General features: G+C 42.9%; 2 protein-coding genes across 3 annotated transcripts in view; one reads left to right on the top strand and one right to left on the bottom strand.

Moving 5' to 3' along the window:
* Positions 1–24,234, top strand: part of LOC308069458 (uncharacterized protein) — a 46,628-nt gene extending 22,394 nt beyond the window's left edge. The window contains exons 4-5 of the mRNA XM_080401810.1: positions 7,557–7,706; positions 23,523–24,234. Coding sequence (XP_080257936.1) covers positions 7,557–7,705 — 149 coding nt within the window. The 3' untranslated portion in view covers position 7,706; positions 23,523–24,234. The remainder of the gene's footprint in view (positions 1–7,556; positions 7,707–23,522) is intronic.
* On the bottom strand, positions 10,335–24,389 carry FAS (Fas cell surface death receptor; the record flags this gene model as incomplete). Of its 2 annotated transcripts, XM_080401717.1 has the most annotated exons (10): positions 10,335–11,427; positions 12,243–12,267; positions 12,736–12,806; positions 12,940–13,017; positions 13,355–13,419; positions 13,917–14,028; positions 16,000–16,134; positions 16,758–16,923; positions 20,313–20,349; positions 24,243–24,363. In XM_080401717.1, 8 exons carry the CDS (start codon positions 16,864–16,866, stop codon positions 11,012–11,014), a joined length of 1,011 nt encoding a protein of 336 aa, XP_080257843.1. In that variant the 3' UTR covers positions 10,335–11,011. The 2 variants fall into 2 exon arrangements, with proteins under 2 accessions (XP_080257843.1, XP_080257842.1); XM_080401716.1 differs by lacking the exon at positions 20,313–20,349 and having other exon boundaries at positions 24,243–24,389.
* Between the last annotated feature and the right edge of the window lie 2,087 nt (positions 24,390–26,476).

Here is a 26,476-nt window from a genome sequence, read left to right as displayed (position 1 = left end):
GGAACAAACTGGTGCACCACTATCATCTGAGAACTGGTCGTCTTCAGGGCAGAGACAGACAACAAAATAATTACATCTGTAGGGTCTTAGTTGTGTGATCAATATACCAATAATGTTGACAAACACCTGGTGTGAAAGGAATCCCACCAGTAATGGATGGCATTCAGGACACATGGATATATGAGATTTAGGGTACATTATGTCTATTTCCCAGTAGCCGCCTTCTTTGTTGTTCATCTAGTTTATTGCATGTGCTCTCATAACCCAGTTTAGAACATATTTACATAAAAAATGATGCCTTTGATTTAGGGATAGAAGTACTTATTCACCTTGCTTAGTTTAATGTGTTTAGTATTATTGATATCCAATTATCTAATCTATATTAAGATTTTATTTTAGCGATAAGGTATTTTAAAAAGAGTTTCCTCTGACACTTAGCAGCATTCACACTGGAGTTCCTATCTATGCACATCCTGAAATCTACTTTGAACAACAGTGCCTGAATTTGTGTGTTTAGGGAAGGTGTTCTTTCCTGGGAGGCTGACCATTTGTTACTGATCTTCAAGAGAAAACTTTAATATTGAATCTACATATATTTCTATTTATTTCATTTGTTCTTCTGTCTCATTTATTATTATTGTCTGTAACTAGTGTCGCTGCATTGTTGCCAGCAGAGTAAAGGTATGTGGTGGAGCACGGTGTGTTGGCTACCCTGTGAGGACAGCAGCTGAGGCACACACCAGGAAGTATGTCTTAAAATAATGAGGAGGCTCCTTTTTTGGCTGCTGCGATGTCCCAATAGCAGAGGAGGAGCTGATTAATTATAATGATTCAGAAAGTCATTAGAATGATTCAGATAGAGCTGCAGTCACAAAGAGCATGAGCTATGTTGAAATTAAATTTCAAAGACTAATTCCAGGAAAGAACTGATTTTAGACAATTGACGATTGCATGAATTTTTCTGGTAATGGTCTGGTTGTATCTTGTAACTAAATACTGAGAAAATGGGCAAAGTAGCAAAGCTGTCCCAGCAAGGGAAAGGGGCTAAAGGACTCTGGTTAGCACAAAATGTTAACGTCTTGTTCTTGTAATTTTGAAGTCATAACTTCTAACATTTTCAGTGATTTAATGATCCCATAAAAGTTAAGAAATGCTTTTAGGACCTGACACAGTAACAGCAAAAGGCATCCATTTAAAGAAATAAACTGCATGTTTGTGGCCTTGTTACAATAAGGATGAGGCAGGAAAGAGGATTCCTCAGCAGACCCTTAACATGAGAGCAGAATAAAGGAAACAGATGCACAGAGCTCTTTCAGATCATATATTTTAAAATAGGTGAATACAGACTTCATCCCAATGAAAGAAGCATTTCCCCTGGAAATGAAATCCAAAGCATTGTAATACCAAACGTTTTTGTACAGATCCCAACTCCAACAGGGAGTTCTCACAGAGCAATATTTAGAGGATATGTGAAAAAGAGCCAAAATAGGCCAAGGTCTGGTTGTGACAGCAAACTTGGCCGTGTGTAAAATACCTTCACACTTGCAAAAGGTGCCTGGATAGAAGCCAACAAAATTCATTTCAGCCATTATATTTTTCACAACTATTTATGGAACTAAAGCACTAACTGCATAAATTCTGCTTCCTTTGCTGAGGTGGTAATGAATACAGGAGGATTTATGAGAATTAGACTGAAATTTTTTGAGCATAAGACTTTCCAAAAGCATGTTGGATTAGACATTCTCTATCCCTAAGCATACATGCTGGCACGTGAGGGAGAGTCAATAGTGCCTACTTGTTTAATTCTGAATTGCAATGTACACCAAAATGTATGCATCTAAAAATACACTCCTAGTCTGGGGATTAATTAGCAAGTTTCAAAGATAGATAACCAAAGAGAAATCCAAGGGTAACTAAACTAACATGCTTAATCATGCCGATGTGATCATGCAGAAAAGCAGGTAAGTATTTCTTTTCATTTTTGTGCTTGTCATTGTGCAGAAGATGTGCCCTTGAATGAAAGGCTGAACAAACTGGTGCTGTCTAGCCTAAAGGAGCAAAAAATATGAGGCAGCACGATAATAGTGTTTAAGTATGTAAAAGGCTATTGTAAAAAGGCTATTGTAAAAAGGAAGTGAACCGTCTCTTCTCCGTGTCATAGTGTGTATGGCAAGGTGTAGAGGAAATATACCACGGGCTCATTTTGATATTAAGACAAACTTTTTAAGAGTAGAGATTGCAAAACATCAGTATGAATTACCTAGAGAGTTTTGGACTCTCAATCCCTGAGATAGGAAAAAAACCCAAACATTTTAGGGAATCCTGCCTCAGGGCAAAGGACTGGAGTAAATGACCTTTCAAAGTACCTAGACTAGAAGTCTTAGGAGTCTCAGAAAGTAACCAGTAACTTTTAAAGCAGAAGGACTTGTGTGCATCTATTTTAAGGTGGCTGGAATTTCCAGCTCTGTCTTTTTAAATAGGAGCTCTCTCTTGAGTCCATTGTTCAACAGGAAACATTCTTGGGTTTCACCTTAGCTAGAAGACCTGATTTCCTGTTTGATATCATAAACAGAACTGTATTCCCAAAGAAGAAAGTCCAAGATACCTTATAAGGAAAAAAGAACAAACCCCCCCAAAATATCCCAAGGGATAGTATAGTGTGGCAAAGCAAAAAAAATGTAGAGTGTAACATTGCCTTCACAGCATGTTACTTGCTCTTACTACCTCCTGTAATCTAACCCAAATTAGTCCCCCAGAAGAATTTTGGTAGCTAGTACCTCAGTAGATGACAGTGTCTACAAGTGAGTTCTCAGTGATGAGCTGCCGAGTCCCTCAGCATTAGTTGGGGTCACGAACTGAACAATTCCTTGTCTGCCTTTCCTATGGCTTGCGGTCCACTAGAAAACTAATGTGAATATCCCAATAGTTTAGGTATCCCCTGGAACAGAATCAATTTCAAACTTACACAGCAATGAATATTTAATTATATAGTGGAACAGCTTCAACAAGAGTGATCAGGAAAGAGATGTCCTCAAATAGCCCAGACATGCTTCTGGGAGGTGGGAGGCTTGCATGCGATTTTCTGCTCTAGAGCAGAGAAGGGGATTCCGGTCAGGTTCTGCCACATCTCATGTGAATGTTAACATCTACAGCACCAATTTGCATGGGGTTAGAGTGGAAGAAGAGAGAACATCTGGCTTGCACTTCTGTGTTTGATACTGTGGCAAGACACTGAAGACATAGCCATCATCCCATTTTAAGTCATGCCTTTAGCTCCAAGAAGGCTGTTCTAGTATTTTTTTTATTTTAAAAGTCTGTTTTGCTTTTTGGGTCTGTCATGGACTCCCCTATAGACTTATCTAAATGCTGAGGTTGTCTATCAGTCTGCCCAGATTTGTTAAGTAGTGAGTATAAACTGATGACTGCTTAGATCCTCAGGTGGAATGCTTAGAAAAGAAAAATTATTCTTGATTTCTAGTGATAATAGTTTGCCTTTTTGACCCCAATTGCTTACTTGAATCCAAGTGGATCAGTATTTCACCTGAAGCCCTATTTTGAACCACTTACAGCTTCTAATGCTCTCTTTGCTGAAATTTTCTGGACCTGGTTGCTGTCCAACATAATGTACTGATTTAATTTGACCAACAATATTTTCAGTCACATTTGGAAGAATCATTTCCTTCATTTAAGTAAAAAATGAATACAGGACTATCTTTCTTTGGCATAGGTCCACAGCTGAGAGAAGAAAGTAGGAAAACAGTATTTCTTTCTGATAAATGCTTTTACGTGTTCTGTTGGTAGTTGCTTTGGAGTTGGATGAGTTGGGGGATGTTGAAAACTGCATTTCCTGGAGGATCTGTGCATTTTTATTGTGATGTATGTAGGAGTGCTTTTGGATGAGGGAGGAAAATATATTTTCTAATACCATGTGGTATTAGAAAAAAGCTAGTTTCTGAAAGACTGGCTCCAGCCCTTACACAGAACAGAGCTTTTTTCTTGTGTCCAGCCCCCAAATTCCAGCTCATAAATTTACTCATCTGTTTTCATTTACAAATAAAAAGAGAGGCTAAAGAGTTGCACTGACAGCAGGTTAATAGATTCTTGCAATTGTAAAGGCAAGAAATGATGTGAGACAAACAACCCCACAAATTTTGCTACGTATCTCCTCAGCTCTTGCCTACAGTGTGTACTCCCTGGGTCAGCAGGTAAATGTAACTCTGTCCTGCAGCCCATAGGCATTGAGCCCCAAGCACCTTGCAGTGTGGCCACAGCTCAGGAATTCTTGGAAGCACCTGTTAGCGTAACTGTTCAGCAAAGCACTTAACCTGGGCTTCCTAAAGTGTGCCTAAGAGCACCTGCCCATGTAACCTATGCTTATTTAAGTTGCACTGAGTAACATTGCTCATTACTTTCTTTAGAGCATCTTTATGGGCTGCTCTTTGGGAGTTCCTTACACCAGTGTGCCTGATGTCAGGGGAAGGCTTCTGAGTGCTGTAGGGGGATCTGAGTAAAGCTCCTACAGTAATACACTTTCTCAGGAAAGACATCTCAGTAAAGGAGCTGTGTACCTTGCACAGCTAGTTGCTGATTTGCTGTTGCTAAAGACACATAAATAGAGCTAGCAAAAAGCATAATACATGGAGTGCTTTGCAAGCTCTGATGTCTCATGGTACAGGATTATGTATTTTCAAGCACTCGTAGCTGTTCTAGCTTTTCTGATGGAAGCAACAGCTATAGGTTTTGTAAGCTTATTAAAAAAATCTTGGCAGCTAGCTTCCTGAGGTGGTTATTCGCAACATTTCTGCAGCTAGAACAGAAGTCCAAACTGCATTTAATGTATAGTTATTCAAAATGATAGGCTAGCTTACAAGCCTGGAAGAGCAAGAAGACAAGACCACTTACAATAGCATGTTGTAGCAATTAAAGGTATTAATCATAAGCCAGTTCCTCCAGAAAGCTGCTAAGCTGTCACCACCCACCCCTTCTCCTCCCCCATCTTCACCCGTTGCTTTTTCACTTGACTATGGCAACACAAAGACTATACCCTTCACAGGGCCAATTTTCAGGACAGCCATCCTGTCTTTCCGAGACTTCCTCAGCCACTGCTGATGCCTACCTTTGGTATCTTGGCAGTTGCGTAAGCAATGATCAAGTTAATGTCCAACTCCCAACTGCTTTATTTTATATGTGAACGTTTATTAAGACTTTGCTGCAATGCACATTCATGTTGGCACAGGTAATGTTGCACGTATTTCAGTGACAGTGCCAATTCCAGATTTCAGAGTGTTCAGTTTGAAGCCCAAACGTGTTGTTATGACACAGTTTTTTCCATGTGGTATTAAACTTAAAACTGGTGATGCCAAGTCACCGGCTGTGCTGCAGCAGTTTGGCATCGCAGCATGGGACTTTCTTGAGCTGCTTAATCCCAGGGCTAGTTGAAGAGAGTCAGGCTGTGCCCATCCTCAAATCGGAGGAGTGTTACAAAAGCTTCATACGACGTTTTATGACATTGTAGGTGTCATTTTAAGTCTTGTGCAACATGGCTCAAGCGACCACTTGTAAAATTGGGAGTTGGAACTGGCTCAGCCAGATGGCAAGCTCAGTTCTACCAGGGCAAGGCTTCGTGCCCTTGTCATAGCCGGTCTACTGCTTGCTTCAGGTGCGAGGTCATTTGGAAGATGCCCCTTCCCCGTGAGAATAATTCATCCCCAGAGAGCTGGCCAGCCGGAGAGCCTGGGAAGGAGCAGGGAGGGAGCTCTTGCAGGCTGTCCATCCCTGCCAAGCCAGCCCGAGCTGCGCAGGGGAGGGCGAGGAGGGGACACGCGTGGGACTGCGCGGGCACAGGCTGCCACCTGGCGAGCAGGGGCAGGGGCGGGCAGCCTGCAGCGGGCTCGCTGCCAGCAGTGCGGCAGGCTCGGGCTGTCACCTCCCTTCTCCCCCCAGAACAACCGCAAACACACCCCCACGCACACACCAGGTGGTTGCTTCAAGTTTAAACAAGCTTCAAGGAATTTAAATCTGAAAAGATCTGAGAGTTCAAAGATCCTGAATTATTTAGCGACCGCTGTCCATTCTTAGACAAACGAGGGGGCAGTGTCTGGTATAAAATTAGTTGCTCCGCTGTCCCCCACAGCACAGGAACAGGTGATGTCCTCATGTCGTAGAGACAGACCTTGAACCTCAAGTCCCTTTGAGTTCAGCCCAGATCGTGGCTGTCCTTCCCCACGAACCGCGGTGACAGCGGCCGTCGCCTCCCAGAGGGACAGAGGTGTGGGGGCACGGCCAGCCCCGGCAGGGACAGAGGCTGGGCATCAGAGCAGTCTGAGGAGTGTCAAACATCCCCTGCAGCTTTAGCTGTGCCGGAGGTATGTCTGGAGAGGGACATGAATACATGAATTATATGAATGTATGAATTATAGTATGAAGGAAGTACCAGGAAAAAAACCAAGAAAGAGAATGTAAATCTTCAGATATTGATAATCTGGAAAACCCCAGTAGTGACTGTAGGATAAATATGCAGGACATGAAACTGGGTACTTCTGCCTCATCGTTTCTGGTTCCTATTTGAATGACACACATACAGGTGTATTTATCCTCTCCTGTGGACAGCCAGTCGTAGGGACACCACTGCAGGAAGATGTACGGGAGGCAGGGTCAGTGACCCCCTGCGCTGCATGGCCCCAGGGCGGGAGGCTGAGTGCTGTCCCTCCGAGGGCTGCACCTTTGGCTCTCTCCCGCCATTGCTTTCCATCACTAACTCCTCTTCTGCGTTTGTTCAGGACCGTCTTTTCTGAGGTTGCAGAATCGCAGACATTTTTTGCAGATTCCTGGCTAGGTTGCTTGCTATGAAAATAGCAACTTTGTCACAGTTGCTGTTTACTGGGGGAGTGAGAGACCTCTGTGTAAAGCTGTGGGAAAGGGTCCTCTAACACTCTGTCTGCCTTAGAAGTCTTGCTTTCAGTTTGGAAAGGAACTAAAACCACTGAAAAGCTATCCAGAAAACACTGACTGTACATTACGTTTTGTGATTGTTCCCACATCCCTTGTAATTCTCAACCACAGCTCCGTACTAGAGGCTAGATACACATGGTAGGCATTTTTCGTCTTGCTAGCAGTGGGGTAGCAGGAATGTGAGCTTCTCTTTCAAGTCCAAAATCAAAGTACTGACAAACTGTTAGAGAGGAATGTGAATTTTGAGTTGGATCTTCCCTCAAAACAAGAACACTGTTTTACTCCAAAGCTTTCCCCAGTACAGTTTTATCCTTCTCATGAATTTATTTGCATTGTTTTCCTTTCCTCTCCTCCACACAGGAAATAAGCCGTCGGCTCCCTCACACTTTAATATGCTTGTCATGCTGTGTGTGCAGAAACATTTCAGACTCTTTGTACTCAGCACTGCGATTCTCAGTATGCCTTTTCAAGAACCGGCAGCCTGCAGGATAACTTTTAATTTATTTCATATTGCAGCAATCCTGTATACTGGCACGGTCTTGAACCTCTCCTGCTTTCTTCTGCAGCCACACTGTAACAGTGATCTTGTTTCTGTCTTCTTGCAGGTGTTCAGTTTGCTTGCAGGGCAGCAGGAACTATTCTACAGTTTGCAGCGTGGGTGAGCAGATGGAGGGTGTGTGTGCAGCAAACAGCTTGTGGAATTTCTGAACAGACCCCTGAGTTGTGTGTTCCCCTTCGATTTGCAGGGGACTAAAGTAAGATCATCCTTCTGGCCTTTTACTTCTATGTTCCTGTTCTTCTATTGCTATTTTTAGGTAACAATTGTTCTGGGTTTACTATTTAAATAACAAATGCAAGTATTTTGCAAATTTTTGGCTTCCTGAAGAGGGAGCTTCCCCTTTGTAATCTGCTTTTCAAAATGTGTCAAGTCATTCCCTGGGCAAGTTTCTGTTTCAGTTTCTATTTGCTTTTCTGATGGTGGGTTTCCATAAAACAGGAGAGTTTCAGTTTTCAAAGTGATTTCTGTTGCTTTCATTTTTTCCTCTACCTAATGCTGAAAAGGAGTTGCTTTACACTGCCCACTGCACAGCCTTGTCGCTTGGGAGAAAAGAGGCTGGTCATGCCAAGTGTGTAAAGTGCAGAGCATAGAGTAAAGATACCAGAACTATACTTCAGCAAGTAGCTAAGGCAGTGGCAGTCGTCTTGCTTACCAGCATGAGACTGCGTGGACTTTCCTTCTGAGCATGAAAGGTGAGAGCGAAAGGTGAAGCAGTGCTAATATAACGTACTTTTGTATGGTATGATTTTCCTCTGCAGCCCTAGTTCAAAAATGAGGCCAGAAGCAGGAGGCAATGGGAAGCTGTGAGTGTTACCGTGGGTCAACAGAACTACATCACTTTTGGTCCCTGGTCCAGGTACTTTAAGTTTGATCAGATGGCTCTATGCTGCACTGCTGACTGCAATAGGCATGCCTTTGGAAAACCAACTGCACAATATAATCAATCCTCTTATTTGATGCACAGTGTTCCAGTTAAGAAAAAAAAAAATCATGATGCATGCTAACCACTAGGGTTAATGGCAGTCTGGGTTCAGCCTTGCAGACATCTAAGAGGAGAAAATGACTCATTGCTCAGGGGCTTTTTTTTAACCATCCTCATTATACTGAGGTTGGGGAATTCTGGTGTGATGAAAGAAAAATTTCTCATTCTATTTCACTGCCACAAATTTATGAGGTTTGGTCCCTCCATTTTAAGACCTGCCTGGTTCAGACCAGTTACACTAACTGACCCACTGAAGCCCTGAAAGGTAGATGACCTTAGTTTCTGGTGGCCAGGTGCCTCACACAGAGAAATAAAGCCAGAGGCAAAGAAAAGCTAAAGTTCAAGTCAAGCACCTGCTGTCACACCTTTAGGCTGTATTTACGCATTCCTGGGTGGGACATGGTACAGGGAGCAGCCTGTCTACCAGGGCTTGTGAGAGCGTGGAGCTTTCCTCCCTTCCTGTTTTGGCTCTGTGCTTCTACATGACTGCAACCCAGGAAAGATGACACAGCTTGCACCAATGCTATGCTGCTTTTCTGAAAGGCAGACATTTTCTTTTCCTATACATGTAGAACCTGGCCAAAACATGGCAACGAGCAACACTCCGTCATAGCATGTCAGATCTGTATGCAACACAGTCATTTACTACAATGCTATGCCTTAACCAGTCCATAGCTGCACAAGGCTGGTGCACGGCTATTAAACCATTCAGCTACAGCAGCTTGAAGGTTTTCCTTTGAAAAGCAGCACAGTACAGGAATTTTGTCAGCACAGTAGTGGCAAGCTGACACTTAGGAAGACATTTTAAAAATGCAGAAAGGTTAGAGGCAAAAGGCTCCAAAGTGCGGTGGAAGGTTTTTCCAAGTGCTTAGCATCTATGTGGTGCTTGAGAGCTGGGGAAGAGCTGTACAACCTAAACTGGCTCTGGGCTTGGCAACAAAGCACGTTCTGCATCCTTCAGACCTTTACCGGGTCAATTCTTAAAGTTCTTGAAGCTAATCTTTGAAGCTAAGCAGGACTTGCCTTTCCTGTCAGGCTCCTGCTTAACGCCATCCATGATTTCTAGCTGTTTTCAAAGGCCATGCACTGCTCTCCCAGGCACCTCCTCTAGCAAGTGACCTTTTGGAGCAATCCCACACAGCTGTGGGTGCCCAGCATTGCCTGGGGGTCGATTGCCAGCACCTGGCACCCTGCTGCCAGACCTCTCCTGCCCTTTCCACACCCCTGGGGCCAGGTGGCAGCAATTGGACCCTACCGGCTACACCAGCACACCTTGGCTGGCAGGTAGGAGCAAGTTCAGGCAAGTCTCCTAATGTTTTGGCCAAGTCTCAATACTGGCTGGTAATTCTCTCTAGGGAACTGATGGCAGATCCAAGTAAGAAAGTCATTCTGCTTACTGGGTGACCTGGAAAAATCAAGCCTTTACATTGAGGTCTCCTCTTTTGTAAAAAGATTTTGTGGGACTTCCCATAAATGGGTATGCAAGTGGGAAAGGCCTTGATGCAAAGCAGCCAGCACTGCAGCTCCTTTGGATTTAGGAACTGAGACCTCTGTGAAGGAAGAAAGGTAAGGTGATTTTTTTCAGGAGAGTGATCTCTCTTTGTGTGATTTACTAACCTGAGTAAAAGAAAACCTAAAAATGGCATCTGTATGTTGCATGAGAAGAAGAAAAGACATGGTGGTTTTGTTGTACCAGTTCCTGCATTAGAAAAGCTAGTTGCATGCGTGCATGTGGAGACTTCATGGCTTCTGCAGGTTGCCTTCCAAAAATCATGGTTCTGCTGTGTTGCTTCAGTTTCTGCTTTTTTGAAGGATTGTGACATTTGAAAAGACTTGCAATCATTGTAGAGAACAAGGGAAATAGTATTTTTTACTTAGCACTGGGAACTTCTGCATAGAAAACTTGCACATATAGAATACATACATAAATACACACATACATATACAAAACTGTATACACACAGAGGTGCTTTTATAAAAGGGACAATTCCTATTTACAACAGAGAAGAATTTAATTACAGAGCAACACCTATATTCAAAATTAATCAGGTCTATATTACATAAAATCTTTTTTGTTCAAGTATTCTTCCTGGTATACTTTATAGACTCTTAACACCAGAGTTTTCACTCTGAAAAATGCAACATCCCACAATTTTAATGTAAGCAAAACATTACATCAATTATGTAATGCAGGACCATACATTTAGACTAACCCATTTCTTCAAGTAATGACTACTGCTTCTTTCTTCTTGTAGTGAATCCTATAGCTGGACTCTTATATTATACCTTTTCGTAAATAAGCCATCAAACTTCTCTTCCCAGTTCTTAACAACCAAAAAAAAAAAATGTTAAAGCTTTTTTTAAAGGAGAGATACTGTTACAAAAGTCATAATTGTTTCTTGTTTGTATTATAACTTCTTGAATCCATCAGAACTGCCAATGGAAATGGCATTTTAAAGCTTTGTTGTATTATTAGAAAAATACTAATTAAGTCAGAAATAATTTTAAATGACTCTGTGCTATGTCTCTTCCAAACTACCAGAACATGTTTTACTTAGCTCAGCACTACCATTGTAAGAGTTTCTACCTTCTTGAGTGCAGGTTTTGCTTTGCTCAGTGTCATCATTATAAGACTGTCCCCCTTCCTGACAGCTGGAAATAGCTGCGTTCAGTTTTTCCTCGATTTTATCAGCTGCCGTGCACATTTTAAACTCTCTCAGGCTGTTTATTAGGGTTCTATAGGCTCCTTTTATCCCATGTCTTTGATACCAGACTTGAAACAGCTTAATCTTCTGTTCAGATGTATCACTAAAATAATCCCGAACAGTTTGATCTATGACAGGTTCTGGTACTTTGTGATTGCGAACAAACGTCTTGACTTCTTGGAGTGTCATCTCCTCTACGATACCAGCAATATGGCTGCTCAGGTCAATATCTAGAAATGTAAAAGGAAATTATTGATCTTGGCACTTACATCTTATTGGTTTTTACCACCTACACTCAGAGCTGATACTTTTCCTGTCCAAAACAGATTAAGTTTCAGGTTTTCATGACTCAGTATGATTTATATGTAATTTTTTACAACATATAGCAGGTCTGCTTTTACATGTTCCTACCAAATGCTAGGTAATTCAAATATTTAGGGTTGCATCTGTATTGCTTTCTACCACTTGAAAGATAATCTCAGTTCCCTCTGTAACCTGTTTTGTCCTTCTCTAAAGTCTGGTCATCCCTCATGTACCTGTTTTGCTCAAAATAGTGTTGGGGAAAGTCCTGGAAGAGGACAGATCTTTCTTGTGATCTAGCCTTGGAGCTTATGTTCATTTCCGATTGTGTGTTACTATTGTGGATTTGCCCTTGAACATATGGTAGGTTTGTGTTTCTGCAATGGCACTGCTGGGTGTGGGACTACCCCAGTATCATCATTATCCGTGAATCTAAAAATCCAGCTTGCTGCCTCCTAGTGTCTGTACCACTGGCAGAACAGAAATTCATCTGTTGTCAATTAGTAATTGCTTCCTATAAAACAGAAATTCTTCCCGAGGAGGCAAAACTCTCATGATACCACTAAATGCCTTAATAAACACAATATGAACTGGCATTTCTTTAATAAGTGTTCACTGTTGTGCTAGAATGATGGCTCTAGGCAGTGGCAAAGTCTACATAAAAATACCCTTTTTTTTAGTGTAGGATTTACATGTCTGCATTTTTTTGCTTCTACTGAATTTTGAGAAATTACTTGTCTCTTACCTGTGTATATGAGAGGTACATTCTCCTGAAAAAAGAAGCAAGAGAGAAATGAGTAGAAACAAGTTTTGTAAAGCACCAGCCTTGTATAAGAGGATAAACACATTTCAAGACACTTGACTTCCGTAAGTTTCCTTTAGTTTTCTCCATGATTCCCCTGTTTTACGAGCGAGGGAATCAAAAGAGGTCTGTCTGTCCAATCTGACTTGGATAAGCTTGGGGAATCACTTCACAATTGCCATTGCCTAAAAGTATGCATGGAGACAGGTACCCTGAGTTTTTCCCAGGGTACCCTGGTTTATGAAGTGTAAATCCTGAATAGATGATACAGGGTTTCTCCTACTTCTCCCAAAAGTGTCCTCATGGTGAAATTTACTTCATTAATGTCATAGAAGAGAGGCATGCACGTGCCTGGGGAGTCCCAGTGTAATTTCAATGGAACAAAGTTCCTTGCATGAAGCTGAGGTTTTTTTGTGATCTAAGCGACAATACTTACATAAGAAGCCTCTGGTTTGGGGACTGCTTCACCTGGGTTCTTGCTAGTACGACCCTCCTGTCTTCTCTTGTCTAAAACAGAAAAGCATTTTAAAAATCTAGGACAGAGTATGTGTCTCCTCTGGACTCCAAGAATATAAAGTTAGATCTGAATAAGCAGTTGAATGTCTTATTCAAAGTATGACAGGAATAGGGAATCACTTACACCAGAATATTGCTCCAGCTACTGGTAGTAGCAGTAACACAATTATGAAAGCAGTGGCCCACCATGGCATTCCTGGTTCTGTTGGAACATTGAAAACATTACACAAAAGTTAAGTCAAGAAATGCAATATAGCAACATTGTGTCAGATTAGAAAAGCCTTTCTCTTGTCTCCTAATGGCAGAAGCTATCTCCTTTTTAAAGCATTGCTTATCATGAGCTGCCCCTAAAAAGGAGTAATAGCTCCTAGGTCTGCACAGCAATCAATGGAAAAGAGCAATCATGCTCCACAGGTCCGTACAGGGCCCAGCAGATACGATGCCCTTGGCTGTCAGGGATCACTGTGTAGAAGAGTACAATTGCAACGGCCTCTCAAAAGAAAGCACATGCTAGACCGTGCTAGGTTTTAAAATGGTACCTTTTATTCCGCACACAGTGTCTGAAGTTAAAGTACATTGTTTTTCAACGACGCCACTTTCACATCTGCAGAAAACATGAATAAAAAAATATTATGGGATTTGTTTCTCTTTATAAACTGTCAAGAAAGCAAATCAAAATCTTCTAGCTTGTGTTATCAGCTAAATATTTCACATATCAGAATCTTGGAGTTTGGAATTTAATAGGTATGAAAATGGTTTGGAAAGGTATGGGAGTGGAAAAAGGTGTGGAAATTATTTTCTAGATATTAACAGTAGATCTCACTGACAACAGGAAAGCTCAGATACTTTTCAATAAATGCAATGAAGTATGCACAGACTTGGATGTATACAAGTGCTTCTGCGTGCCTTTGGAAAGCCTGCGTGGATTTAAGTTCAGTTGACTGAGCTAAGTCAACTCAACAAGCTAAATGCAAAGGAAAACTAGTATGTTTTCCCTCAGGTTATACATTACCTTAGCCCCTGTCTTGAAACTAGCTGGGAAAAAAGTGTGATAACATACAATATTAAACTTGTTATTTAATGATGAAGGCATAAACTTACACGCTACATGGATCGCAATGCCTGCATGGTACAGAAGAATTGCAAAAATGGTTCTTTGCACAGGTGCATTCTGTGTTCTGTGCTGGGGTACAGTTCTTTGCAACCGCCAGACCTGAAATAGATTTCCTGAAGTTTGTTAGTTTGAAAAAGCAGGCCTCTCCTCACAAGCTTGTCCTCGGACTTAACGTGCTTTTAGCTTTACCACTGCTGGCACTGGTGAGGCTTAATTGTAAGAACAACGTAGCTTTTATAAGGCAGTGCTGCTGCCAGGGCACTGCAGATACAGAGATGGCAAAGGGACCTCTGCTGGCCAAGAGTTTGAAACACTGATCACACAAAAGCACTCCGGAAGAGAACTCTTCTGGCACTGCCAAACGTTGTCAGCCGCTTTTTCCCATTCAGAAGCACAAAGCCAGAAGGAAACTCAGAAGATTACATCACCCATCTCCCTGCTTGATTTCAGAGACAGGTTCTCTATTCTTCCTGACAGACAACAAGTTTTATGTCTTGAGGACCTACAATGGTGAGGAATTCTACTGTCCCTTTTTAGCTAACATATTCCCTGCTTAAATATCAAAATAAGTGAATTAATTTTCTCCTACCCTCAATGTATATGATTAAACTATCTCCATCTATTATTTCTGCGTTAAAATTACTATAAATGTCTACCTACTAGGAAAGCTATTTTCATAAGCATATAGGAATAGAAGTGAATTTTTGAGTTATCGCATTCAGTGCCCTGCTGCAATGGGAAACCATGTTATCTTTAAACATTTGATGAAGTTCTACTGTGGAACCAGTGCTGAAGCCATTCACAGAAATACTGAATTTGAACAATCCCAAGAATGGTTCTAATGGAACTTCAGTGGTAATTTTCCTCCTGCCTAATGTTTTCTACTGACTTCTCTTTACATTATTGTCCATGGGATAATGTGACTAGTCATCCCATTACCCTTTGTCTTTTCCCCTGCAGTTTAATTGTGGCACTGTACAAAATACTGAATTGTTTTGCTCTCCTCAGCTTCATTACCCATCCAAAAATGCTTATTAAAATAGCTAATGAGAGAAAAATTTCTATGAATATGGAGGCATTACACGAAGGGGAAAGCACTAAAGATTGATGTTCCAAAAGAATATCCATTCTTCTGAGAACAACCATATTGGAGTTAAGAGCTGTCTCTCCACTCACCAAACTCAATTTTGGATATGATGAATGCAGAACTATCATTCCCTAAATCCAAGTATACTAGAATTACAGGACAGCTGGTAGAACTGGTAGGAGATCAGTTTAATGGATTTAAAAAAAAGCGCCATCTATTATGGGTATTTATGCAACAGGTAGTGAATTTCTGGATCCTGGTGACCCCCAGCAGGTTCATGTACAAAGGGTTCATAAACAGATACTAAAACGACTAGGTGGGGATGGACTTTCTAACGTCCTTTCCCACAACTGTGGATGCTGTAGACTTGTAGGGACCAGACCATCAAAAGTAGACAGGTTTGTTTTGTGTTTTCTCTAAATAGCAGCTCTTGCCTCCAGTGCTGAATGCAGAATACTGGGGCAGGTGGACCACTGGTCTGATCTGGTAGGGCATGCATCATAGTCTTGAAATTTGACCCTATATCCCATACAGTGTCTTGAATGTATACAAGTCATCACTCTACTAGCTCCAGCAGTTTTAAGTAATACCATTAATTACGTGAAAGACTACAAAAGAAACCATTGGGAATTTTCTCATGCCTGCTTCTTACAACATCTCTCTCCTTTTAAGTAGAGGGCAAAGAAGAGTGACAGCTTTCCTTCCTGGACCCTAACCAGTTTGTATAGGGTCTGCTTTGCAAGGAGTGCTTTGGCTGAGCAAAGGCAGATATAAGGAGAAATAATGGACCAACAAAGCTTGTTCTTCCTACTTTGTGCTTGACAAAAGGGAACTGGAGGATAAACTTACGACACTTTCACAAAATCCTTCACACACTACATTTTAATCTGCATGCTACCCGCTATTCATGGATTGTGGAGACTTTTCAGTCAAATCTCGTATGAAAAAAGTCATTGCTAGGGTTGCTGTTTCTATAGACATACCAAATATGCTGTCACATGAATGGCATCTCAAACACTCATCCAAATCGTTGACGTGATCAATGTACTCCTTTCCATTTTCACACGGAACACAGTGTTTGCTGATATTTGTTGGGCAGTTGATACTTTTAACAAAACCTGTACAGACAAAAAACAAAGAATTAAGATTTGTAATAACTTTGGGCAGAAGCCATCAGCTGTATGACCTATGCCAGATTAATCCCTAATACTTTTTTATTTACAGATATGGACAGAATCTATATTCTTTCTAGATCTATATTTAGATCTATTATAATAATCTAATAGATCTATATAATAATCTATATTTATATGCTCTTCAGGAATGTAGTACACAAAATCTGATTATCCCCCTTCTTCCTCCAATTTAGGATTGAAGGAGAACACACCAAACAAAACTGTACATGCAAAATTGGAAAACCAATGAATATATGGAGTCTGGTAGGCAAAAGCCTGTGCTTGCACTTTTTTAACCTCTTTCAAAGATGTGTATGTAATTCTTCGCTCTTTCGTGACAAGCATGTTATGTGAGAACTACTACCTGTAGTGAAGGGTGCCCTGAGCTCAAGACATACTTTTGAACTATATACTGTCCTGTAATAAAGATACAGCTAGGACAAAGCATTGCATCCAGGAAACCACAGTATCCCAGTATCCCACTCAGATATCCCAGCAGAAAGCCATTATGCATGTTGTGGCTTTCACTCTTAATGACTTCTCAACAGTCTTCTAGCGATACTCACCACGTTTACATTTCTTGCAACACTGAGCACCTAAATTGTATTCATCCGGATTACACTTAATTTCTCTCTTAGCAATGGTCATCCTTGTAATTAACTTATTGTATGCCATGTGTATTGGAGCTTCAGTATCATTTTTACACTGTGTTTCAATAATTAAGTTAACAACCTAGGAGAGAAGACAGCAAGTTATACAAAAAAACTGTCAAGGACTGTAGCTGTGTTTAACTACTAGCACAGAGTGACATCAGTACTGTTACTTTATTGCTAAACATACCAATATTCACCCCCTCATTAAAGTTGTCCTTTACTTCGGAAGAGTTAATGGATAATGAGGACACAAATTAAATTTAATGCCATCAACCCTACTGCTACAGGTACTGATAGTTTGAACATTAATGCTTGAGAACAGGCCCATGCACCTCAGCTGTAACAGATGACCTCATATGCCCAATCATAGTGCAAAGCAAAGGAGCTCCCATTATTTTCTTGAAGAGCTTTCTCTGCCTCAAGTGGCTGTGCCTAAGTCTGCCCTTTCTTAGCCAGTAATAATTTTCTGTACAGAACTAAGGAAGTTCAAATGCTACCTTTCTTAATTTCTTGCTGCCCTACTGTTGCTTGCAAACTGAACAGTGTTAATGCCTTTGAAGAAAAAATGGGATGTTTTAATATCAGCCAGAATACCCAATTCCTAAAATGATCTTGTTCTCACGTTGTTTCCCAATTCAATTATTTTTCTCCTTAGAAGATGATACCTGTATATTCCTGAAAGAAGTATCACTCTCCTTTCAAATTAATTTACACCCTGATCCATTTCTTTGAATCTCTGTCAAGTTAAAATTCATAAAGCTTGGGGTTTTTATTTTTTTCCTGTTACTAGTCAATAGCAACTTTACCAGCCATCACTGTCCTGCCTCTTTTTATGATAGTAAGAAAGCACTGTGGACCAGAGGCCAAACCATTCTTTTTTCTCTATTTTCAGAGTAAGGCAGGAAAATGATAAGGCTAGATCTGCTATAGTTTGAATTGCTCTTGGCAATGGTTTGTAGGGAATTCTGTATATACTTTGCATGCACTAAGTACGAGATGTCTGTATAATGGAGCGATGTAGTGCTTGTTGGCTGGAGAGCCAGATTCCCTCCTAGAAATACTATTATGCAGCGCAGCCTGCCTTTACTTAACCTAATTTCTGCTGATAGTTTGGAGTGATTTGAACATTTTCACAACCTATTTTACTTGTGTTTTACTGTGTGGAGCTGTAACAGAAAAAATTAAGATAATCCTTGTCCTGAAGGGTTTGAAGTCTTAGAACGTCTAAGCTGAGCTCTATGTTCACTGTTCTTGCTCCTCTTTTTAATTAAAAAAAAAAATTGTTTTGTGTTTTACAAAAGACTCATATATACATTGTGAGAGATGGTGAGGAATGGGGGGAAATGATGCCTGAGAAGAAATGGAGCAATGCTATTGTCCTTGGCAAAATGAAAGAACAAGCCAAGTTATGAAAAGAGGGGTGGCACAGAACCTTTTCTGGAAGGGACATTAGTGGACAATGAGGTACAATGCAAAGAAGATGCCAAATACAGTAGTGCACTGCATGGACTCAAAGTCATAGCGATTGCAGATTCACTCATGTTTTAAATCAGCATGCAAAACACCTTAACTAGAATAATTTAATTTTAATTTTGTCTTGGATGAAAGAGGTTAATTCTGAATGGTTGGATATTGTTGAACACTTTTGTGGTTTAATAGAAATTTGACTGTATCTCAACAAGGGACATACGTATTTAAGGAATTCACTAATAATTTGAGGACTGGTTATTTTTATTTTTACACTTCCTCCCACACCAGAGGGTGATATTTAATGGCTGATTAATTCAATCTTTGTGATTTTTTGTGAAACTGCTTGGATGCTGACTGTAACTTTTTAGTTAGATCCATAAAACTAATTATCTAATTTAACTTTCTGAAAAATGGGTTTGGATTTCAAACCGGGCTCTCAAGTGAAGGAAGCATTATCTGTGGCTAATTAATTGAAGTAACCAGTATGACCGCTGTCTGCTGAGTTCTACAGGTAGCCACTTCTTTTGATGCTCTAGTCTATTCAGAGGTAGGAAGGTGAAAAGCATTTTCTTTTCTTAGAAGCCCTCTGTTTTAAAATCTATATAATATTAGTAACTAGACTAAAATTAAGAAGACCTTTCTTTGCACCTGGAGGAGAAGCTTCACATGCTAAGAAACCAGTTTAGTACTTGAGAAGCTGCAGGTATGGATGCTCAGCCATTCAGCAGTGCTGCTCTCTTCCTTTGCTGCCCAGGCTTCACCAAGTCCCATTATAATAATATTAAAAGGTTAAAGTTAATGTAAGGCCTTAACAGAAGCCGTCAAATGCATGTGCCAAATCAGCATAACTTGTTTTCCTTTTTGGCATAGAAAGTCTGATTAAAAAACGATGACTAAAATGTAGTCAGGGACATGTGTCCTGTCTGGTTTGGCTTTCTCTGAAGCATGGTGAAGCCCTGCACCTCCATTGCTCCTCTGCCACACGTTGGACGGGGCCATGGGAGAGGACAGGCACAAGACAGCACCAGGGGGACGTGTGTTGCCCCAGCTCAGAGCCGGAGTATCGTGATGCCCTGCCTGCCATGGGGCCTTGGCCAGCAGAAGGGTCTGGAAGTGAGTGGCCGCCAGGGCGGGGATGCCCTGAGACAAAATGACAGAGATGGATCTTTGGCTGCCCCAGGAAAGCCAATGGTGCCAGAAGGCTTCCAGCCCTGAAGGCAGGTGGTGCAGCTGGGGCCGAGGCAGATGCCATTCATGGTGTGAGGAAGCTGGTGGGGAAGTGACTCCATCTCCCCACACGGATGGAGGAACTGACTCAACAGGGTGAGCAAGAAGAGCGGCGCCAGCCCCGCTGCCTGCGCTGCTCAGAGCAGCCTGCCCCGCAGCCAGGGCTCCGCTCCCCCTCCTCACCTGCCCTGGCGAAGCTCTGCACTCACAGGGGCACCCTGGGTCCTGCTTTTGGCATGCAGATCTCCCCTTTTTAGATCGGAGAAGTCAACCCATTTTTGGTGGGCTGGTGGAAATAAGACCCTGGGCAGCAGTAAAGAGAAGAGGGATTGTGAAGATTACCACAGCCCTAGTGCACCCACAGACAGTACCTGGGCACAGCAGAGAAACTGAATGGCACTGGCAAAGCACAGAGCACGCACAAAGAAAGAAAATGTCCAGAGAATCACGCAGAAAATGGGATATAATGAAGAAGGAAACACCTTTCTAAATGACTAATACCAGTAAAACTAAACAGGGTTTCTTTTGTGTTTACTGAACGCCTGCAATCACAGTGCGTGATCAGAGTTCCCTCACGCAAACACACTGCTCTGCCTCTTGCTTATGCTTTTATACAAACGAGCTATGCTGATACCGTGACAGGGAACAGAAATACAGCTCTTTCTGATGGAAGCCCTTCGCTGTCGCTCACGGAGATGAACTTCCTGGTATGCTTACAAGAAGTGGGGATCACTTCTCAGAATGACACTTTAAGCAACACCAAATACCTACACTGGTTCTGCTTGCAGGGATGTCTTACACCACCTTCCTGAGAAATGAATGAGAAAACAGTTGAGATTTTTCAAAGCAACACCCTAATTTTTTTCAAACTTTTTTTCTCCTCCTGGATTTGCACCCTCTTAAAAGCAGTCCGTTTGCTATGTACACGTTTTGGTGTGTCTTGGGGGTGTGTGGGGGGGGATGTCAATAGTCACTAGCTTCCTGCACACACCTTAATTGTCTTTGTTGTCGCTGAGCAGTGAGCAGTCATAGCGGAAAGAAAGCACTTCGGGGGCTTTACAGAGGCGGGGTGATAGGTACTTTTTTATGATGTGTACGTTCAAACAGCAGCTGTACGTTTTCAGCCTAAAATGACTCACAGAGGCTATCTTCTACCTTTCTCATCTTAATCTAAAAAGTAGTTGTCATATCTAAATGGATAATGGATATCTAAATGGATTATGAACTAAGCAGTCAATGGTAATAAAATCAACCAATCAGGGATATCTAACGGTAGCAGCATCCACAAAAATTATCACATGAGCCCAAATATTTTGGTTTCTTTCATTCTGCGTTGCCTAGGCACCTAAGAGAGCTTTCTACCTTCTCCCTCTCCTTCACTCCATATACAGAGTCCTCCAAAATGCTTTCACCAACAGGCATCTGCTAAGGAGACTTATAAAATTTGGTTTCATCTGTGTCCCCAGGGCAGAGTGACAGGGACTTTAGTTTCTTTGAAAACTCATGTCATTTTGGGATTCTCAGGCCTATGATTCTTCCTGTATCAGAGTTCATAACAGGTCAACTTCCTTTAACTGAAAAGTTTTAGCAGATGTACATTATGGGGATGTAATCTCAGCTTTGGAAGTATGTGAACGTGTTATTTGCATACAGGGCTTTTTAAAGCTTTACAGCTTTTAACCCTGAGAAAGAACAAGTCTCTGCTTTCTCCCGTTATCTTTATAATACATTTTATTTTTAGCAAACCACTTCTATTTCTAATTCATAGACACCTATGGATGAGAAGAAGGTTGATGCCTTCAGAACTTGGTGGCCTTTTTCTACTCCACATCTGTTACATGTGCATGAGCTCATCAGGGGTTTTCTAAGTGTTAAAAAAAGGAGGGTGTGGGATTTTTCTTGCTTTTTTGCCTAGTGGGAGCTGAGGCAAACTTTTAACTCATTTTCTGAGTTTTTATTTGCTTTTGGTATTTTTGACAAATGATTACTGGAGTTAACTCCATTTTAACAGTTTTCTATGTATCTCCCTTGTGCTAATTCTGTCAGGATGGCTTTTAATTTCACACTTCTTGTGAAGATGATTCTCTACCCCAGTTCTTTTACTATGATAAGTAATTACTGCTTCCAATCCCTCCAGTATAATTTTCATTTTCCCCCTTTTGTGTTTTAAAATCTGTTATGAGAAGGATCAAAAGTATCCATTTCCATTTTCCGAAGCCCAGCAATGGGAGCTGATACTGCCCCACAACTAGAAGCATCCTGAACTTAAGATTTCAAGTGAGATGCATGTGTTCAGTGCCTGTGAGAGTTAAGAAACCTCAGTTACTGTCCAGTGTTTTAAAATAGTCACTGTCCAAATTCAGTACATTACTATCTCACATCTCAGGTGACTCACATGCAAATTATGGCATTATATTGGGGGGGGGGGGTGTACGGTTGGTCATTTTACGGGGTTTCTTTTTGTTTTTAAGAGTACTGTACTAGTGAACATCTAATGAACACTGTACAATTTGGGAGAGTTGCAGCAATATTAACAGCTCCCACCTCACTTTGATGTTGTGACTAGGGATGAGTAAGAGCTGGACAGTGCAGAAACTAAGCAGCTCTTGCCCCTTTTCCTTTTGTAACACAATACAGTTTTCTTGTTGGCACTTTCTCTTTGTTCAGTGAGTTGCCTCAAAGATGAAGGCAGTTAACTGTGGAAACAGGCGCAGACGAATGTTTCCAGAATTAGGGCCCTTATACTTTTCACTTGAGTCTTGGGTCATCCCATGACTTTATGGCTGTTTATGCATACATATTTAAACATTAGTTGTCTGGGAAATGAGAAAGAAGGGTCAGTGCAGTAATGCAGGAGTCCTGTTTTAAAAGGTACGTTTTCTCAATTTCCAGAAAACTGCCTGCTTTGTAGTCATATCAGATGATTACAGAATATTTAGATAACACTTCACTCTCTTAAGATGACCTATTCCTTTAGAGTGTGTCTCTGAGTGGTGTGTGGTTTTGTGGCTTGTTTTACAAGGTAAACTTAAGATGTTTTCTAACTGCATAGGTCATTGCTATTTTGCACAACTATCCCTGCAACTGCTTCTACTTTAGTGCAGCATGGAGTTCCTTGCAAAATTGAGGTCTCATTCAACAAACTGCTTCCAAGTTCTGGTTTAATCAAATTAGTATGTAAAATGCTGCCCAGGTGTACTGCTTTATAAGTATTGGAACAACATGCTAATAAAAATATATTTAAAAAAAAATAGAAAGTATGTAGAGTGCTACAGTCTTTCCAAGGGAAAGACTGAAATTTGGGAACAAGTGGAAGACAGGAATAGAAATTATATTTGTTCTCTGGAAACAGTGTGTTAAAATATTTTTTTAATCTTGACTTATATTCTGAATAGTTCCAACATTCTGAGCTACACTGGCACTGGTGCCCGTTGTCTACTGCTTCTGTACCGGATATACACTTTTGTCAGTAGATGAAAATCCTTCTTTGTATTTAACTGTGCTCTGGTGCTTTGTGCAGCGGTGTGGATATAGTGCTCTGAATCACTTTAAATAGTTTACTATCTGTTACTTAGTAAATGAGATCAGAATTTGAGTAGTTTTTATCTTAACACCTGATTTTAACCTGCCAAACCCGAAAGAAAACTGCATTCCTTAGCAACGTAACACTGTGAAGAGACTTTGAACGTGAACTCCATCCAGTGAGTTCTCTCTGAAGTAGGTGAGAGCTGGGGTTGGCGAAGCGATGTATATCGCATCCGCGCTTCCGGGCAGGTCATGGCTCTGCTGTGCTGCCCGCCTTACTGCCGCCTGCCCCAGCCCCGCGGGGCTGCCGGGGCGCGGGCAGAGCCATACACCCGCGCCCCAGGTCTCCTGCCCAGGAGCTTGCTGCCACTGCAGCTCATGGCCTAACGCACCTGTTCCAGAGCAGATGCCTGTGCTCCGGACACTGAGATACCTCCTTACCTTCCTTGTTGGCAGGAGCCCTTCAAACTATGAGTGTTGGCGAAGGTGACTTTCCTGGTGCCGGTCAGACACGTGACCTGAGCCATGAAGCTGCAGAGCCTCGTACTGTGCTCAGGGGATGATCAGGACAAGAAGGGAAGGCCCTGCCCGACTACTGATGATGAATGCTGCGCTTGGTGCTGTCGGGCTTGGACAGCTTCTCCAGGTTTTCCTGGGGCCGCTGTCAGCTTCGTAACTTCTCCGCCACAGGTATTTGTTTTTACATTGCCTTACCGGATCCCTTCGGTTTGGATTGCTGAGGTGCAAGTCAGCTCCCACCAACGCGGTCTTTGTGCGGGCAGATACCTCACCGTGCTGAACCTGCCCTGCCAGCGTCTCTGGCTGGGCCTGGGTGGCTGCGGACCGAGGCCAGCGCCAGCCGTCCCGGGCCCCGCAGCGAGGGCACACGGCCCGTGTCCCTTTTCTGTCCCGCTGCTCCTCCGCAGCGCCCGCCTCCCCTCACCTGGCACCCTAGGAAGCGACTGTAGAACCGTAAAGTGCCTGAACTCGAAGGTAGTTTTTGTAAAAGGAAAAAAAAAAAAACCAACAAAAAACGCCTAAATGAATTGGCTGAAATGTCGGAAAAAAATTTGCTGCGGCCGGCGCCCCCCGGGAGCCAGGCAGCGCCCCGCGCCCCCGCCCGGCCACCCCGCTGCGCCCGCCCCGGCCCGCTCGCCCGCCCGGGCGGACACTTACGAGGAGCAGGGTCAGGGCCCCCCGCCCTGCCATGCCGCCGCTGCCCAGCGCTCTCCCGCACGCTCCGGCAAAGTGAAAGCGGCTGGTCGCGGCGCGGCGGCTCCCCTGCCCCAGCCCGCGCCCGGCTCCTCCCATGTTGGTAAACATGGCGCGGGCCCGCCCCCGGCCTGGCCCCGCGGCGGCGGCGCTGCCCTCTGCCCGCAGGTGACCGCGGCGGGGCAGGCGGGGCAGCCCAGCCCGGGCGGGGGCCGCCGCCCCCCAGCGCCCCCGAACGCCCCCGAACGCCCCCGCGGGCCGGGCCGTTGTGCCCTGCGCCGAGCTCCGCTCCGCCAAGGGGGGCCAGGGCTCGCCGGCTCCGGTGGGTGCGCTGGGCTGTGGGCTCGGCTTGCGAACGCCGGGCACGGCCCCGGAGCAAAGCGCGGTGGGCTGCGGGCTGGCCGTGAGGCGTGTGCCTCCTGTGCTCCAGCTGCGGCGGGGGCAGCTGCCTCCCCACCGAGGGCAGAAACTCCGGTTCGGTGCCACTGGCAAGGACAGGCTTGGGGCAGCGAGCCCCGGACCCGTAGGAGCAGAGCAGTCGCTGAGAACTGGCTACATTTGCTGCAGCAAGACAACTGCCTTCCGCTGTGCTGTTGAAAGGGTTGCTCAGGCCTGTGACCTCTATTTCATAGCTATTTACAGTCATTCCTTGTGTTTTTCCTGCAAGCTTTTGGTGGTTCGAAGTGCAGGTCGCCTGGCGTCCCCCAGAACATCAGTAGTAACGCGTTGGCGTCAGCTATCGATACGTGTTTTGATCTTTCAGGTTTTGACATGATGCTGTTGCCTTGGGAAGACCATGGTTGCAGTTGAGCTGGCGTTTTCGTTCTAAACACCACTTTTCAGTTGTTTATGACTCAGATTTTTCAGAAACCCTTCAGATTTTCTGTCGGTATGGCTCTTAGCTGCCATAATAAGCTGAGTTCATAACATCAAAAGATAGCTGCTGTTTTAAATATTTCAGGCTTTTTAACCACTTCCGGATAAAATGAAATACACTGCTGACACATTTTTAGAGATGCTGCCTTTGGAGTATCCTGTAACAACCAACTTTTTGCCTTCCCAGTGGCAGTACCGAGTATGAAGAACGAGGGGCACCTTTCTTGGGTGCAGTGCCTGTGTTACGTGTCTGTAGCTCCTATTGGGCAAACCCCAACCAGTGTGTACCCGAGGCTGTTAATTTTAGCGGAAATTTGCGTGCGGGCAGGGATGGATGGCTGCTGCAGCAGAAAGCACGGTACGGTTGTTTTCAAATTCATTGCCTGGGGGATTGTAGTTTGTCCTAAACCCAAAACTTGGCATGACTGGGCCCTCAGCAGGCATCACCTAGCATGCAGCAACACTCCTGCATGCTTCTTGACCTAATTATCTGATATCTTGTGCTCATGTAGTTAATGTCGATTAGGCACATGTGGTTTGCACTCTTCCCTGCCCCCCCGGAGGTGTGATGACTGCATGCATATATCTGTTTTGCGGTGGAGAGTATTTGTCTTGGTAGGGAGCTTTCAGAGACGTTTGAGAAGCCACCAGATTCTTGTCAAAACAATAGTGTTTGCATGTGACTTGGAGTCATACCTCATGTAGTTAATAACTGCAGCTGTTTGGGGTTTTTTATATATATGAAGGATACAAACCAAGAGATAGCAATGGGCCTGGAGGATTTTTTGTTTGTTCTTTGACTACCCTGGCTTGGTATGGGCGAGCACTGTAAAGCCTGTGTTTTCATCTTTGCACTGTTCCTTGGGTTGCAGCTTTTTTTTTTTTGGCTGGTAAAAGTAGTAGCCTTGACTATTTTCTTAACTTACCCTTCATCTAAAGCCTAATTCGGATGTCAGTTGGGGAGTGCTAAGCAGGAGTACAAGATGTTGCAGTATTTTTCTTATTAGCAGATGGCCTTGCACGTTTCCTAAGATGCAAAGACTGTGGTGGGATCAAACTCTGGCAACAGTTAACAGACAGGAGATTGACTTTTTAGTTCCTTTACAATTACACCTTTAAAAATGTAAGGTTTTGGAATTAAAGTGATTTATTTGCTGTGCTGTTTTGATTTTTGTGGGTTGGTGGTTTTTTTCTTGTTGTTGTTGTTCTGTGTCCACATGTATGCACTGGTCATAGGAATTCTGTTTGAGATAGCTGCAAAAACACCCGAGGAATAATTTTGGACACACATGATCGCAGTGTTCTGGCTTTGAGAGTCACTG

The sequence above is a fragment of the Falco punctatus genome, assembly GCF_963210335.1.
Source record: "Falco punctatus genome assembly, chromosome: 9".
NCBI lineage: Eukaryota > Metazoa > Chordata > Aves > Falconiformes > Falconidae > Falco > Falco punctatus.
The sequence above is the reverse complement of the archived record's forward strand: the minus strand, read 5'-3'. Positions and strand labels throughout refer to the sequence as shown.